The sequence below is a fragment of the Neolamprologus multifasciatus genome, chromosome 11, assembly GCF_963576455.1.
Source record: "Neolamprologus multifasciatus chromosome 11, fNeoMul1.2, whole genome shotgun sequence".
NCBI lineage: Eukaryota > Metazoa > Chordata > Actinopteri > Cichliformes > Cichlidae > Neolamprologus > Neolamprologus multifasciatus.
In genome coordinates this window covers 10,762,799-10,777,872 of record NC_140449.1, presented here as the reverse complement: position 1 = coordinate 10,777,872, position 15,074 = coordinate 10,762,799, and the positions used below count along the sequence as shown (strand labels likewise).

The 15,074-nt window shown below is 40.3% G+C and overlaps 1 protein-coding gene across 2 annotated transcripts in view; it reads right to left on the bottom strand.

Annotated features, from left to right (window-relative positions):
* triob (trio Rho guanine nucleotide exchange factor b) overlaps window positions 1-15,074 on the bottom strand; it is a 120,605-nt gene that overhangs the window by 43,616 nt on the left and 61,915 nt on the right. For both annotated transcript variants that reach the window (XM_085176286.1, XM_085176285.1), the window contains 8 exons: window positions 14,766-14,888; window positions 14,345-14,536; window positions 12,619-12,788; window positions 12,161-12,335; window positions 4,820-5,015; window positions 4,304-4,470; window positions 1,062-1,181; window positions 6-104 (listed from right to left, as the gene is read on the bottom strand). In XM_085176286.1, coding sequence (XP_085032412.1) covers window positions 6-104; window positions 1,062-1,181; window positions 4,304-4,470; window positions 4,820-5,015; window positions 12,161-12,335; window positions 12,619-12,788; window positions 14,345-14,536; window positions 14,766-14,888 — 1,242 coding nt within the window. The remainder of the gene's footprint in view (window positions 1-5; window positions 105-1,061; window positions 1,182-4,303; window positions 4,471-4,819; window positions 5,016-12,160; window positions 12,336-12,618; window positions 12,789-14,344; window positions 14,537-14,765; window positions 14,889-15,074) is intronic.

The window sequence follows — 15,074 nt, the reverse complement described above, 5'->3', positions numbered from 1 at the left end:
AATACCTTTTCTGCACAGTCTCTGATCATATCCATGTCATAGTGGTTTGCCTGGAGTAGAGCCTCAGCTTTCTGCTGTACCTGCAGCGCGCTCTGATGGGTTTTCTGCACGCAGGGGAAGGGTGATATGAAAAACTATGAATTTCAGGCGGTACATAAATCTGTATATCACAACGATAGCTTTGAAAATTCGACCTCAGCTTCCTCTTGGCCCCACGGGGCACTTTGGTAGAGATCTGTGAACTGGGAAGCAAGAAAGTAAAGGCAATATAAACAAAAGCTGTGTCTGATTATAGCTGTGTCATAAAGGCTGTCCTAAAGTGAGCATTTCAGAGAGGAAATGAGATCGAGGGTAACAAAAAAAAACCAGTATCTGGTGATGTTTGAGTTGACTCGGGGCAGTTGAGGATAAACGAAAGAAAAAAATTAAGGATATCTTGCTAGCTTTGATAATATTTTTGTGGGATAAGTCTTAAGTCCGAAGCATCTGCTGTGTACAATTAAGAAAGATATTGCTTTTTTTCCCTTCACTAGTGCTGGGGTGGGAATCAGGGGTGTGCAGCATGTGTTAAAATTCCACTCTGACTTACACAACAATAAAAAAACAATGTTCTTCTATGTGTGAATTGTCGCATGTATGTCAGCATCGTAGAAGTAGGTCAGGCACAGGCCTGCATTAAAATGAACCAGTCTCAATAGAGTTCAAAGAAATGCACCCCGAATAATTAGGGGTAAAGAGGAGAAGGAAAATAAGGGGGAAAGGTAAAAGCAGTGAGAGAAGAAAGAGAGGGGTATAGATGCTGGTTATTCATAATTCCATTTCATGGCTGACTTGTGATTAGACGGAGAGGCAGCGATATCAGCCTTAAAAAGAGTTTTAGAAAAGCAAAAGGTTGGAAGATGAAGGGCAAGAAAGCGACACGGGAGCAGAAGCGAGGGTGGAAAAGGCAACTAGACCTTTAAAAGATGAATCAAAGTAAACCTGGTGAAAGGGGGAAGGGCGGGGAATTAAGTTTTTACAAAAAACACAGAAGCAAAAAAAGACAGCTGAGTTTCTTGTACCTCTATCGCATGTTGAAATTGTTCATGCTCCTTTTGCAGCTGTTCGGCCTCTTGTAAGGAACTGGCTGTGATCAGACCTGCGTTCAGCATCGACTCACCATTACGGATCCAACCCAGCACCTACAGCACAACAGAAAGTGTATTTATTTATCTTTGAAAAGAGTGGGATTAAATTTATTATGACATTTTAAGAACAACTGAAAAACAAAAAAGTGGTTTTTGGTCGTTTATTTTTTTAGCTACTTCTCTATTCTGCTATATTTTACTGTCGGTACTCTGTGACAGAAATGCTCATTTCCAACTTTTAGATCGTGAAATTATACCCTGCGCACATTTCCCAAACCACCTACTCTACCCCGCCTTGCACACACGCTGCCTGCAGCGCCCAAAAATCACATTTGCTTTTGTTTTTCGCTGGCCTAATTCTAGCCAAAGGTTAGTCTCTCGAAGACACCTCGCTCACTCTCTCTGACTCAGCATGCACGCCTGCTGAGTGGGTGGTAGCAGAACTGCATATGAAGCATGGCCAGAAAATTAATGACGCTACACAACACTGACACCTGTTTTTGAGAAGTTTTAACAGGGTCAGTGTTTCCATTGCACTTGCAACAACCTGAGGCGGGGCAGGTATGAGGTTAGCTTTTTAATCTCAGAGGAGCTGTGGGGACATGTGGCTTAACACAGATGTGTGAATGAACACTAAACCCTTTTATAATATAGCTCAATATTTTATCAAACCATGGCATAAAAACACAGCTTTATCTATTTACAATCCTTTTATTTCGTTTGAGCTCCCGCTTTTCTATTATAAGGCCTCCAGCAGACCTAATAAGAAACTACTTCTGGGTTTGGGTTAAAAAAAAACAAACACACAAACGTACACTGGTAAATTTAGCACAGCAATATTTAGAGATAGTTCAGCAGCATAAACACACAAGCTACAATTACAAGATTACTGTTGTTCCCGGCTTTACTGTAAAAGGGTGCAGTTAGAGGATTCAGAGCAGGGTGTGTAATAGCTAAGCTCCCCCGTGTAAGAGAGTGGATGGCAAAAGCTGTTGAAGTGTATTTTACACCGAATTCCTGAAATAATACGCACTAACCACACTGACGATCTCCATCCCAATTCAGATTTTCTAGCTGAACACGAGCTGAATAAACAATCATCACGCTGTGTAAAAGAGCCGCACCTGCAGCAACCTTTCTCTATGAATGATGAGCAACTCCATTCAGTAACTGAATGAAAACTAACTCCATGCTAACACGCTATCATCATTCTGTCAGCTGTCGTATCATTGTGACGGCAGTGCGTTTGAAATGTTTTGACGCGGCCCTCTTCGAGTATCAATATCATTTTCTTTTCCACCAACCAAATTTTTTTTCATTAGTTTTAGTTCAAGTTCAAGCCTAAGACTATTGTTATTTGGCTGCATCACCACAATAAAAGTCCTTGTTGTGAAAATTGCCTCCGTGTTTGTTGATGTTTTGGCTTCAGATAGCAGCAGGAAAGATTGCTCCACATGATTGTCTTGCTGTAATTGTGTTCCACTACTGAATAGATACTGTTAGGGAATGACTAGATGACATGCAAAACAATAGGAAAGAAACCACATCTGTTTTTGTCGGGATTGTTGGTTTTTCTTGTGTTTCTTTGTAACATTGCTCTTTATTCAAATATTTGAACAAATAGGAATATATTTTTCTTTATGCTCTTGCATTAAATGTACAATAAATTAGTGGACACTACGCCGAATTTCAAAGTTGCTACTTTGATTGGACTTTTCTAGCTATATTGAAAGACGTTTGTGGGTAATATACAGTCATGAGAGAAACGTAATTAAAACAGATCATTATGGAGGGATTTTGGTTCATTCTTCTTTACAATCTTGTTTAAGTTCATTGAGGTTTGTTGGCATTCATTTTAGCACAGCTCTCTTAAAGTCCTACAGTCATTACAGCACTGAGGTCTGGGCTCTGACTAGATAGAATTCTTAGGCTTAATAGAAGTCTTAGGCTTCTATTGCAGATTTGCAGGTGTGCTCGGGATTATTGTTGCATCTTGAGATGTAGCTGAGACATGACGTCACATTTGAATCCTTTGGTGTACAGAGGAGTTCATTGCTGACAAAAGCATTCAGATTCATAACAAGCCCAAATTATTACCCCTCTACCACCGCGCATGATAGTAGGTATGAGGTGTTTGTACTCGGTGGTTTTCACCAAATGTGGCAAACAGCTCCACTTTGGTCTTGTCTGTCAAAAGGACATTATTTTAGAAGTCTTGTGGTTTGTTCAGATATAACTTAGCAAATCTAAGCTGCGTTGCTATTTTGTTTTCAAAGAGAGGAGACTTTCTCCCCGCAACTCTTCCAAACAAGCCATACTTGTTCAGTCTTTTTCTAATTGTACTGTTATGAACTTTAACATGCTCACTGAGCCTTTTATAGTCTAAGATAAGACCTGAACGCTGAAAACCAGCAAACTGCCAAAACGTCTGCTTTTATAGAGGGGCTCACACTTGCTGATAACAGTTAATCAAGTGCATTTGATTAGCAGCAACTGGCTCCCACTTGCACTTTTAATTCCTAAGGAAGCAGTAAAAGTGTACTTCATTTTTCACAGCGCTCTTGTGAGAAAATCTCTATGCGTCATAATGCATGATGCCATGCACCTGGACAGATCAAAGTGGAGTCAAAGAAATTCATATTTAGTATTCTGATGAAAATTTAATGATGGATCAATTATTGCACTGCAAACTAAATTTGCTCATTACTGAATATTTTTGGGAGAAGCAGAATGAATACAGTTAAGAACGAGTGAGAGAGGCAGAGAGAAATTGTTGACACAGGATGAGTCATCTACCCATGGTCATGTACAGACACAACATAGTATGTGCTAAAAGGCCGCACTATCACTCTCTGCTGCAGATTCTCAGTATGTTAGCGCTGAACTGCCAGAACAGATTTCCATTCAGCAGCGTGACTACAGGAAAAAAGAAGACTCATGTGAACATTCATGTGTGACTATATGTATGGGACACATATATGCAGTTCACAATATATAAATATATTATGAGTTACCAGATGTCAGAAAACAGTTTTAGGCTTTGTAAGTATAATGCAGTCATTGTTCTTTTTCTAGCTTTTTTCCTGCGTTGCTTTTAGAGAGCTTTTGAAACCCAAGTTAAACCTTAATCGCTGCTTTAGTGTTGCATCTTTGTCTCCCCTGAGTCACATACATACCTGTTTGACTTCAGCCTGCAGATGCCTTAACTGGACACACTGCTCCAAGTGTCTCCTGTGCTGTTCTGCGGCGAGATCCAACTCCTGCTGCTTCTCGTGGAGAAACTCCAGCAGGTCCTGAACCCGTGTGGCCATGTCCACGTCTCGGTCGCATAACAGCTCCACACCTGCAGAAAGTGGATTATCTGTTGTGTTACCAACACTGAAAAAGGTTTTCTAACAGAATCAGGATGGTTATACTATACATCACTATATTTCCCAGCATCCATACAGCAGCAGCAGCCCCAGCTGGATGGCTTCCTATTTTTACACTCTACAAATTATTCATGGAAGGCATGAGCAGAGGAATGAGCTGGGAAATGACAGTAGCAAAGGTTTGGCCTACCAGAAGTCAAATAAGGGACTGAGCTCCCGAGGGTATTTTAGCCTGCGCAGAATTTCCCCTAACGACTGGCACTGGGTCGCCCCCTTGAATAAATACTCAAGGTTTAAATGTATTTATATTCCCTAACTCACCAGACGCCTGGACCTCCGTGACATACTGCAGCAGCTCTTGTCCCTGGTGGATGACATCAAAGGTGAGGTTGTTCATGGTAAGAGCTTTGTCCGCATGATGCTGCAGCCTCTGCTCAGCCAGTGTGAGATCCTCTGTGTCAAAGTCGCTCATCTGCTGTGACAGTTCCTCATTCCATGACTCCAGGTCTGAGATGATCTGAGAGAGGCAGAGAGGGTTAAGGCAGGAAGAAGGGCTAACATGCACATAAAATGGGAGAACGTTTCCTTTTGTATTATTATTTCCAAAAAGGACAGTGACAATGAAGAAACATTTGCACCAACAGCTGTGAGCTACTTGATCCCAGCAGTTTGTCTTCTACACCACAGTTACCCCTCGATCTAGATATATATGTGTGTTTTTGGTTAGTTAAAATCATTTTGAATGTATGTTCATTTGGTGTTGAAAAAAGGGGAAAAAAGATACCAAATGACTATGAATTCAAAAAAAAAAATAAATCAGGGTTTCTATGTTTAAATATTATCCTGCTAATTCAAAGCAAGATGTCTGACAAAAAAACAAAAGAAGAAGAAAGAGGGAAAGAATTGCATTTAAAAATATGACAGCTGTTTCATTAGCAATTTAGCAAATCAAGCACTTTAAGAGCTGTAAGCCAGCAGGCTTCCACAATAATGGATAATATATTACAAATGGTAATAAACGGCTGGTGGAGCAGATGTACCGAGATGTCAGCGCTTGTCTCTGACTGCCCACACAGACTGAATCATGATACCAGGAGCACCTTGATCCTGGCACCATTCAGCTCTGAATCCATGCTGTCTCGATCTTTTTTGTCTTTCTTGTTTTCAAACCGTGAGTTATAGTTTTGTTGTTTTCTAGAAGGTATTCACCTCTTGCTCTGCAGTCTTTATTTATTGTATCAAGAGAGAGAGAATCACGTTTTATGAATACTGTTATTACAAGCAAACTTTTTCTTAACTAAACTTGACTTTACACATTCCAAAAGCACTTTAAGCACACGGGTATGCTGGGGAATCGCATCTTAATGTCAGATCTGAGCTTTAGAGAGTGACATTTACAGTGCTGCATCGGCACTAAATCAACTTATCAGATTTCAATATCCATGCTTTGTGCTGTTTTAGTAATATGAGCAAAATCCTGAAGTTTCTTTCGAGGTCTGACCCTAGTCTCTGTCCTAGTGTAACCCAACAAATGCATGTAAAGAATTTAAAGTTACCTTTGGGTAACTTGAGTCACTGTGCCCTAAAAATCAAAAGTCCAGATAAGAATTAAACATTTTCCTTGAAAATCAAAGCTGTCCTCTTAAAATTATAAACAGTTATCCTGTTACTGTCATGGTCCTGGGTTTGTGACCAAGTAGTTTGTGCTTGTCTTGAATTGTTAGGTATTTCTGGAATGAGGTTTAAGATAATGTGTTATTTCCTGAGCATAATTTCCTTGTTTCTTAGTTTGGTTAATTCTCTGTTCCTTGTTGTTTAGTTTTATTTAGTTCCCTTTTCATGTCCAGTCTTCCCTCTGTGTACCCGTGTTAATTATTTGTGTCTCCCTGTGAAATCTGTCTTGTCTCCATCTTTATTGGACTTTTTCCTCAGTCTTCTATCTTCTATCTTTCCTCAGTCCCTATCTGGTCCCTCTGTGTCCCTCACTCACGCTCCCGCTGTCTCTCTTCCTCGCTCTCTCTGTCCCTCGCTCTCACTTGTGTTCAGTTTCCCAAGCTCCAGCAAAAAAGCTGTGCGAGTTCTGAATCTGTCTCCGAGTCTCACACATGACAGTTACACAGAAAACCTCCAACACAGCGAGGAAAAATAAGCCAACTGCTAACAGCCAGGCCAGTGAGTTTCAATATAAGGCAGAAAAATAAAAATCGGGAGACAGTCATACAGAAAATAGATGTTGAAAAAAGGAGAACAGCATTGATAGCATCACGTTCCTAATCATATGTGAATAAGTTAAACCTCAGCCAGTACTGTGCTTAATTTAATCTGTCCCTCAGGTACATCCCCTGATCCAGATTGCCAGAGACAGTTATTTTATTCATAATGCAGTTACACTGTACACTGCTAAAAATGTCATTTACTACAGCCTCTACATAATGTGTAATTATACATTTTGCAATGCTTAAGATTGTTACTGGTGTTCTCAGAGAGGTTCGCCTAGTAAGTGTGAGACAGCTGAGAGCTTTAAATATTCCCCCGAGATACAGAAAACAAGCCACAAATGCCAAATTCCAGCAACAAGAAAAAACATTGTGTTTCAAGTGTTTCTATGAATAAATACACATTCTGTGGAGGTATATTCATATTTTAGCAGGTACCAGTCTTCAGCTTCCTGATTTCCTTCTCCTTTTTCACCTCATGACAAAAGCAGACTCAGATGAGAATTGAACCAAGGGGAAAAAAAAGATTCACAAAGTCTTGAATTTTCATTAAGATTAAAACTGATATATTGTAATTATTCAAAGCAATGCATGCATGAAAGCCTACTTCACAGGAAGGTCCTAATTGTAACTATCGAATAAGTATACAAAAGGCGAGATAGACCACTTCTACAACAGAGAACATTACCCTGTCTCCAAATGAAAAAGTGCCTCTGCTTTGTGCACTGTGCTGTAGGAGTTTGGATTAATAAAAATTCCCCTGCAATAAAAAATGGTCTGTACAGAGACACAATTTTTCTTTCAGTTAACACACAGGATAATCTTATCAAGCTTCCATAAGACAATAACAGATAATACCGTCTTAAACCAATATGATGATTTTTACAAATCTGGCAACAAAGTTTTAACAAACTTACCAAGCACTCATTTAGACTCTGCTCTCCTCTCCTCTTACAGTTGAGTAAAATGCCCTCTGAGTACAAAAAGACCATTTCCTTAATCTACAAAGTCTGAAATGACTAACTAATGGAGGAGAAGTCTCCCCTCTGACTGCTTTGGTCTTGGTGCTATGCACTCATACACAGCTTTTGTCAGGCAATAAAGCACTGAGGGAGGAGTGTGCGTCTCACCTCAACCAGTGCCCTCATCGAACATACACCCCCCCAAGTTAAGCCAGGAGGGAGTGTCGTTGTGCAACTGCGCGTGTGTGGAGTGGCACGAATGCCTTTTCCACTCATCATATTCCTCAAAGTCCCTCTGTTAATCCTGTGTGCAAGAGTGGGTGTAGCTGACCTGACACGCACATGTAATATACACCCCTTCATATAATACTAAAGTTTAAAAGCTTTACATATTGTAATGTTTTGACTCTACATTATATTTATATACTTATGGTTAGTAGATTCTTCTTAAGTTAACGATATTTTTGTTCAGATGAAGAGAGCAGACAACTCAACACTTAACATGCTAGCTGATATGTGACGAGCATTTTTAACATATTTATCATTTGCTACTAATAACATTACAACCAGGTTTATTTTAAGGTCATAGGATATTAATAGAAACTTATATGTAACCATTGACTGTTTATAGACTGTTAGAGACGCTAATAAAAGCCTTGCGATTCTTGCAGTTCTGCATAATATTCACAAACATATGTGAGTCTAAGTCATTTATCAGTTGGGTAACTGTTAACAAACTAACTTTTTTAGTTTTATAAGATATATTTTTGTTATACATTTATTTGCAGTCAAGTATACATTTTTGCAGCTATTACATTTATTAACATTTACTATGTTATGCTATACTATGCTTTATTATGCTGAAAGATGACAAAAGATGCTTATTATTAGATAATTACATAATCATATCGTCATTAACGCGCTCACCAGACACTTTGTGGGGTTCACCTGTTTGACTGCTCGTGAATGAAAATATCCAATTAGCCAATCACAGGCAGCGACATTTACGCATGTCAACATGGTCTTGAGACCACCTGTTCAAGCTCAAGCTAAATGTCAGAGTGGGGGAACATTTTCCCACACTGACGTCTCTAGAGTTTAAAGAGAATGGTCTGAATAAGGGAAAATCAGTGAGTGTGAGTTCTCCGGTGCGTTATTGATTAGAGCGAATGACCAGATAGTTTCAAGCTGATAGGAAGACAACAGTAACTTAAATAACCACTTGTTACAACCAAGCTGTGTAGATCAGCATTTCTGGACATGCAGTGTGGCAAATAGGGGTGGGTTTTTATAATCGATTTATCGGTTAAAATAGATTCTGGCTTGGATAACGTAAAATCGATTCATTAAAATCCTGAATCGATTTTTTAATATAAATTTATTTTGCCCGAAATGCCAGAATCTCTGGTGAAATCTCACAAAATTTCAACAACCACCAAACAGCTAAGACAGTAAATGAGAGCAGGAACATGGATTCTGCACAAAGACTTAAACACACAGCCCAACCGCGGATCAGAATCAGTGAGATGTTGCCTTTCTCACAGTCGGGGCTGAAAGCCGACAGCGCGCTGATTCTGATCTGTCGGCGGTCCGCGCTTTGTGTTCACGCCCTTTATGCGCTGATTCTAAAGCTGTTAGTTTTATCTCTCTCCAAACAATATTGACCGAACCAGCAGCAAAAGAAGATCCAAACTAGGCTTCACATAAACAACGTCATGAATTCACTCTGACTTTTATTGTTTTGCTTCGACCACGATGCACAGCTCTCTCTCGCATGCTCGCTCTCTCGCGCGCTCTCGCTCCCTCTCTCTCCCTCTCTCTCTCTGTACTGTTTTCTGCATTATTCGCTTGCTTGTTACGCACAAGTCTACCGTTGTTTACAGCGCTGTCGGCCGATGGTTTTTTTTTTTCGTTTTATATACTTCCGAAAATAAAACCTAATTTCTGCCGTTCAATACCGAACAAATTTAAACTTTTTAAAATTATGCAAAATGCAAAACGCTCAGCCTTGTCTCTAATAAAACCGCTGTAACTTCCGAGGTAATGTTCATGTGTTGATTAATGGTTTTCTTTCGTTTTTGATCTACTGCAGAAAATTTTTATAAAATCCCAGACCAGGAAAATCACCTTCATGTTTTTCTGTGTTTTATCCTCAGCTACTTTGACACAAAGGCCTCTGCTGTGATGCTCACACCTTTGATAAAGTCTTGGTGTGTCAGCTTCCTTTTTATAGATACAAAAATATGTAAATGTACTGATCTGAATTATAATATTTCTGACTGTCAAAATTTCCCAGATTCAAATCAAAGTGAATCGAATCGAATTAAATCGAATCGAATCAAATTAAATCGAATCGTGGATCGAATCGATTCGGGACCCTGTGAATCGGAATTGAATCGATTCTAGAAATCAGTGACGATACCCAGCCCTAGTGGCAAACCTCGAAGCAGATGAGCTACAGCAGCAGACGACCACCACAGATTCTGCTCATGCCAGCTAAGAACAGGAAACTGAGGCTGCAGTTCACACGAGCTTACTAAATTTAGAGAATAGAAGATTTGATAAACGTTTTCTGGTCTCATGAGTCTCGATTTCTGCTGTGACATTTACACGGTAGGGCCACAATTTTCTGTAAATAGCATAAAAACACAGTCCTATCTTGTATTGTATTAACGGTTAGGGCCAATGGTGGCTGTTTAATAGTGTGACCGATATTTTCATGCCACACTTTGGGGCCCTTAGTATCAACTGAGCATTTAAACACTGCAGTCTGCCTGAGTTTTGTTGCTGACCATTTTCATCCCTTCACAAAGCTGAAATTATCTCAAACTGGTTTCTTGAACAAGACAATGAGCTGACTGTATTCAAATGGCATAGACAGCCATAGATCCCAGAGCAACTTTGGCATGTGGTGAAAAGAGAGATTCACATCATGGATGCACAACCAACAAATCTGCAGCAACTGTGTGATGCTATCATGTCAATGTGCATCAAAATCTCTGATTGTAACGTTGGGCCCAGGAAACATATGCTGGAGCGAATATGTTGACAGCAGAACTTTTATTTGATACTGTGGTTTTATTGACTGGGACACAGACACTCCCGCTCCCCCTCCGACTGTCACTGCCAACATATAAAGAGACACAATCACTGTCAGATCCCAGCACACCTGTTCACCCTGCCCCTGCGCCGCCCCGGGAGCTCACTGCGTCACCCCTCCTCTGCAGCTGGCCAGAGACCACACCCACGCCCACACAGATGAATGTTTCTAATACCTTTGTTGAATCAATGCCACAAAGAATTAAGGAAGCTCTGAAGGCAAAAGTAAGTCTAATCCAGTACTAGTAGGTTGTACCTAACAAAGTGGCTGATGAGTGTAAAGTAAAGCCAAGAGATAATCAGGAGAGTCATTCTGTGGGCTTTCCATTTACCATCATCATCATCATCATCATCATTATCGCAGGATCACCAAACCAAGTTAAAGTCATCCATTTACCATGAGTGCTGGTGCTCTATGGAGTAGCTGTTTAAGCTATTTTTATTCTGGACCAAAAACACTAAACTTACCACCCACAGAAACCACAAGTGATGAGTTTATAATTGAAAACCATTTTCCAAGATTAATATATTCATTATGTCCTCAATAATGACTTTCCACATCTCTTCTTCTTACTTACATGATTCTTATTAATACAAGCCTGCATCTCTTTTCAGTGCGTTTGCTTCTAAAGTGCCTGAGTGTAATTCTTCTGTCAGCACTGTATGGCTCAACAAATCTAATTTGATAGTCATGATAAAAATAAAAGCAATGCTTTCTTTCTCTCTTTCTCTCTTTCTTTCTGGTTTTTTTTTTTTAAGAGAAGCCCTCATTTCTGAGCACCAGCTGAGTACAGCGTTCACTCTCACAGCAAGATGCTAAGGAATTAGCAAACTGCAGACCGGGGAGGGGGAGACATAACTGGAGCGAGTCAGTGGATGAGATTCATCGAGTGGAACTAAACACTTTTTTAATGTAGCGCACGTGTGAGTATGACTGTGAATTTAGCCGAGATTTAAACCAGCTGGAATCCTCACTCCAGGACTGAATCCGCTGTAATGGTCCATCAGCTCACAGTCACAGTCATTTTGGTTTGCCAGTAAACCCGCTGTCACATGTAATTGATCTTTTCAACAGCCAGTAAGAAAAAACAAATTGGCTGATATGATACATTCTGTTATTTCTTTCTTAGCGTATCACATGTGTAGCACTTTGTTTTTCATGTCCAAACTTTTAGTCGTTTTGGTCCCTGCTGTACACCTTAATTTCTCCCTTTTCATTGAAAACACCTTCCTGCAGTTTGGATATTTGAAACATTCTGTCTTCGCTTTTACATCTAAAGATCACGAGTTCTACTATTCTGGTGTTTCCTGTTCTGTCTTCCTCACTCTCACTTTTAAAAATAAATATGCATCATACACCAACCCTCTATTTTCCGCCTACTTACGTCAATTGCGTCCCTTTCAAAGATGCGGAGCTGGAGGAAGAGCTCAAGTTTGATCTTCCTTTCCTGGAACAACTCCTCCATCTGGCCCTGGGCCTCGTCCAGCTGCTGCAGCACGCTCTCGATGTGGGCCATGGAGCTGTTGTGCGGAGTCTTGTTGCTTGAGATGGCAGAGTCTCTGTAAGCAGGGGTTAAATGGAGAGGACTTTGGTCCCAATTTTTGTCAAGTCATTCTTTTAGAAATCACCCTCACCCATTTTTCCCAGTGTATACTTCTATCAGCGCTTCTTGTTTTCCTTTTATCTCATGAACACATGATCGTTGAATAATTGGAAAATATGTGTAACCCAAGGCCATCTCCAGATGGCAAATGTGACAGATGATCAGATGAACATTGAATATTACAATATTCAGACTTTAGTGAGGCATTTAAAAATGTAATAATACTAATAAATGATCACCTGAGCTGTTGTATGAGGTCCTCTCCTTCCTTTATAACATTGACTGTTGCCTGCAGGGTGGTCTGCTGCTGCTGGCCGAATCGCTTGATCAGATCCTGGACTGCCTCGACTGACTCTGCGTAAACATCATCCAGCAGTTCTTTCTGAAGCTCCTCCAGCCATGTCCACAGCTAAGTGTGATCGACAAAGAAAAAAAAAGCCAGTTCAAATGTAGAGAAAAAAAGCACAATAATCTGCAGACACATGTTTGAGGGTGGTGCATATAGTGGTGTGAGCTAACCAGAGATCTAAGAATAAACAGACGAGCTGCCAAATGGATAGACACGAGATATGAGACAGAAATCAACAACAAATCAAATCCAACCAGTTCTTTTCAAAGCTGGTGTTTTGTGAATGGTCATCTTTGTAACAGATTAGCCATCTGGGTGAATTGGCTCAGGGTACTGAAGCCCTGGCATACGGTCCAGGCTGCAGGGGAGAGACCCTGGCACCCATTGTTTGTCTAACACCCACGCTGCCAACACAAAAACATGCCTACTTTTGATGCTGTTCACTGCGTTAACTATGTTACATATTACATGGTTTCCATACTGACACAGACCATTAAAAATGTGTGAAAAGTGAAATCAAGTGAGCGACTAATTTTTCAAAACAAATGCTTCTCTCTTTGTCAAAGCCCTTGTCTGAGAATTTCTGATTAAATAAAGATGGCTACTTTTATTAGTCCGAGCCTTCTGATCAGTTAGCTTCATGGAAAACAGGTAAACTGCTTCTTTTACAAAGCAGTTCATGCCCTGTCATCACAGTAAATTTGCCCTCTATCACACTGGACTGCATCCAAAGGATTCTGCAGCACTTGAAGAAGTGATGGGCAGCAGAGTTGGAAACATTCACTTGTACAAACATATGCATGCAGAGAAAAGAATCATAGTGGCACAAACACACACACACACACATGCTCAGAAATGCACGTGCGCTCACAAAGATAGCGTACTGCTATCATTGTGAGCTGACAGATGGGATGAAGGAGATTAGTCCATATGGGCATTAAAGACTAGCTTCATTAATAATACCTAGGTCTGACTGTCTATGAGTCTATGTAAACAGGATGTAGTGTTAACACATGCAGAGAGCACTGCTTTTCCGTCTGGGAAGGTTAATTTTGACAGTCAAAGATGCACAAAAGAGTTATGTCAAGGAGTGCTTAGCACAAATGCATTTTTGCAGCTCCCCAAAGGCTTAAGAAGACAACCTAAAGACCCGCCTGCCTTAATCAAAGTCAAGGAGAAGGCAGATGAGGTCAGATTACCCTTGTATGGCGTGTGAATGGTTACTACAGAGGCAAAAGAAAATTATACTCTTTGTTTTTTACAAACAGCATAATGATTGTTGCAGGAACACATCTGGAACCAATCTGATGCATTTATACAAACACACTTTACATAAATTGCTACGGCTATTCAACATAGCCTGCATGTGAAAACTGCCAGAGCAAAGTTAGCCTGCAGAGTTTATTGCATTTCAGCTGGAGTTGCGACAAAAATATGAAGACAGGTAACTCAGTTTAAAATATGTTTCTTAATACAGAATAAACATCATTGCATCATTTTTATACCCACTGTCCTCTTACTGTATTAGTCGCATTAAATTCTAGCAATAAGCAAAACAGAGGAGTGAAATCAATGCTGCAAACAGGACAAGTTGAAGCAGGGAGAGGGACACACACCTCTTTGACATGTGTGTGGAAGGCAACAGACATGTCCAGCAGCACTTTACGTTGCTCGACACGTCGCACAAAATCCTGGATGCGGTCTTCAAGCTGGTGGGCGGCCTGGTAAATTTCCTCTGGGTCACACTCTCCGGTCTGGGCCAGCTGCTCTGCAGCCTCTAGTAACTTGTCAGCATTGGTGTAGGTGTTCTGAAAGATTAAATACATTTAAAATGAGAATATTCTATCTCTTCCAAGTGACCTTTACAAGAAGAACTTTACTTACTTTCTCTTGTCATTTTTGTCACAACTTATTAAACTGAACTTACCAACTCAACATTTTGCTTTGTTTTGTTTTGGGGTTTTTTTTGTCAAGTCTACACAGTGGAATACTGTTTTCAGGTTGTTGCAGAAATATGAAATTGATTGCTTTGCTCACCTGTGCAACCTCTTCAAAGTCTTCATGCCTTTTCTGTAAAGCCCTGGCTCTGTGCAAAGACTTTCCAACACCTGTATGTTTGCTAAGGAAGGCCTCACCGTGATTTTCTATCCAGTCCAGCACCTTTAAACACACACAAACACATGTAAACAGGTAAAAATAAGCAGTGCATTTGAGGATGCAGTACATATTTTCCAGCAGTAGGGGGTACAATCGCCTGCATTTAGACCACATTAATTACAGCAGTCTATAGATGTCATCTCTCTGCTTCTCCCCACCCCCTTTTCTTTACTCCTTTCCTCCATATGC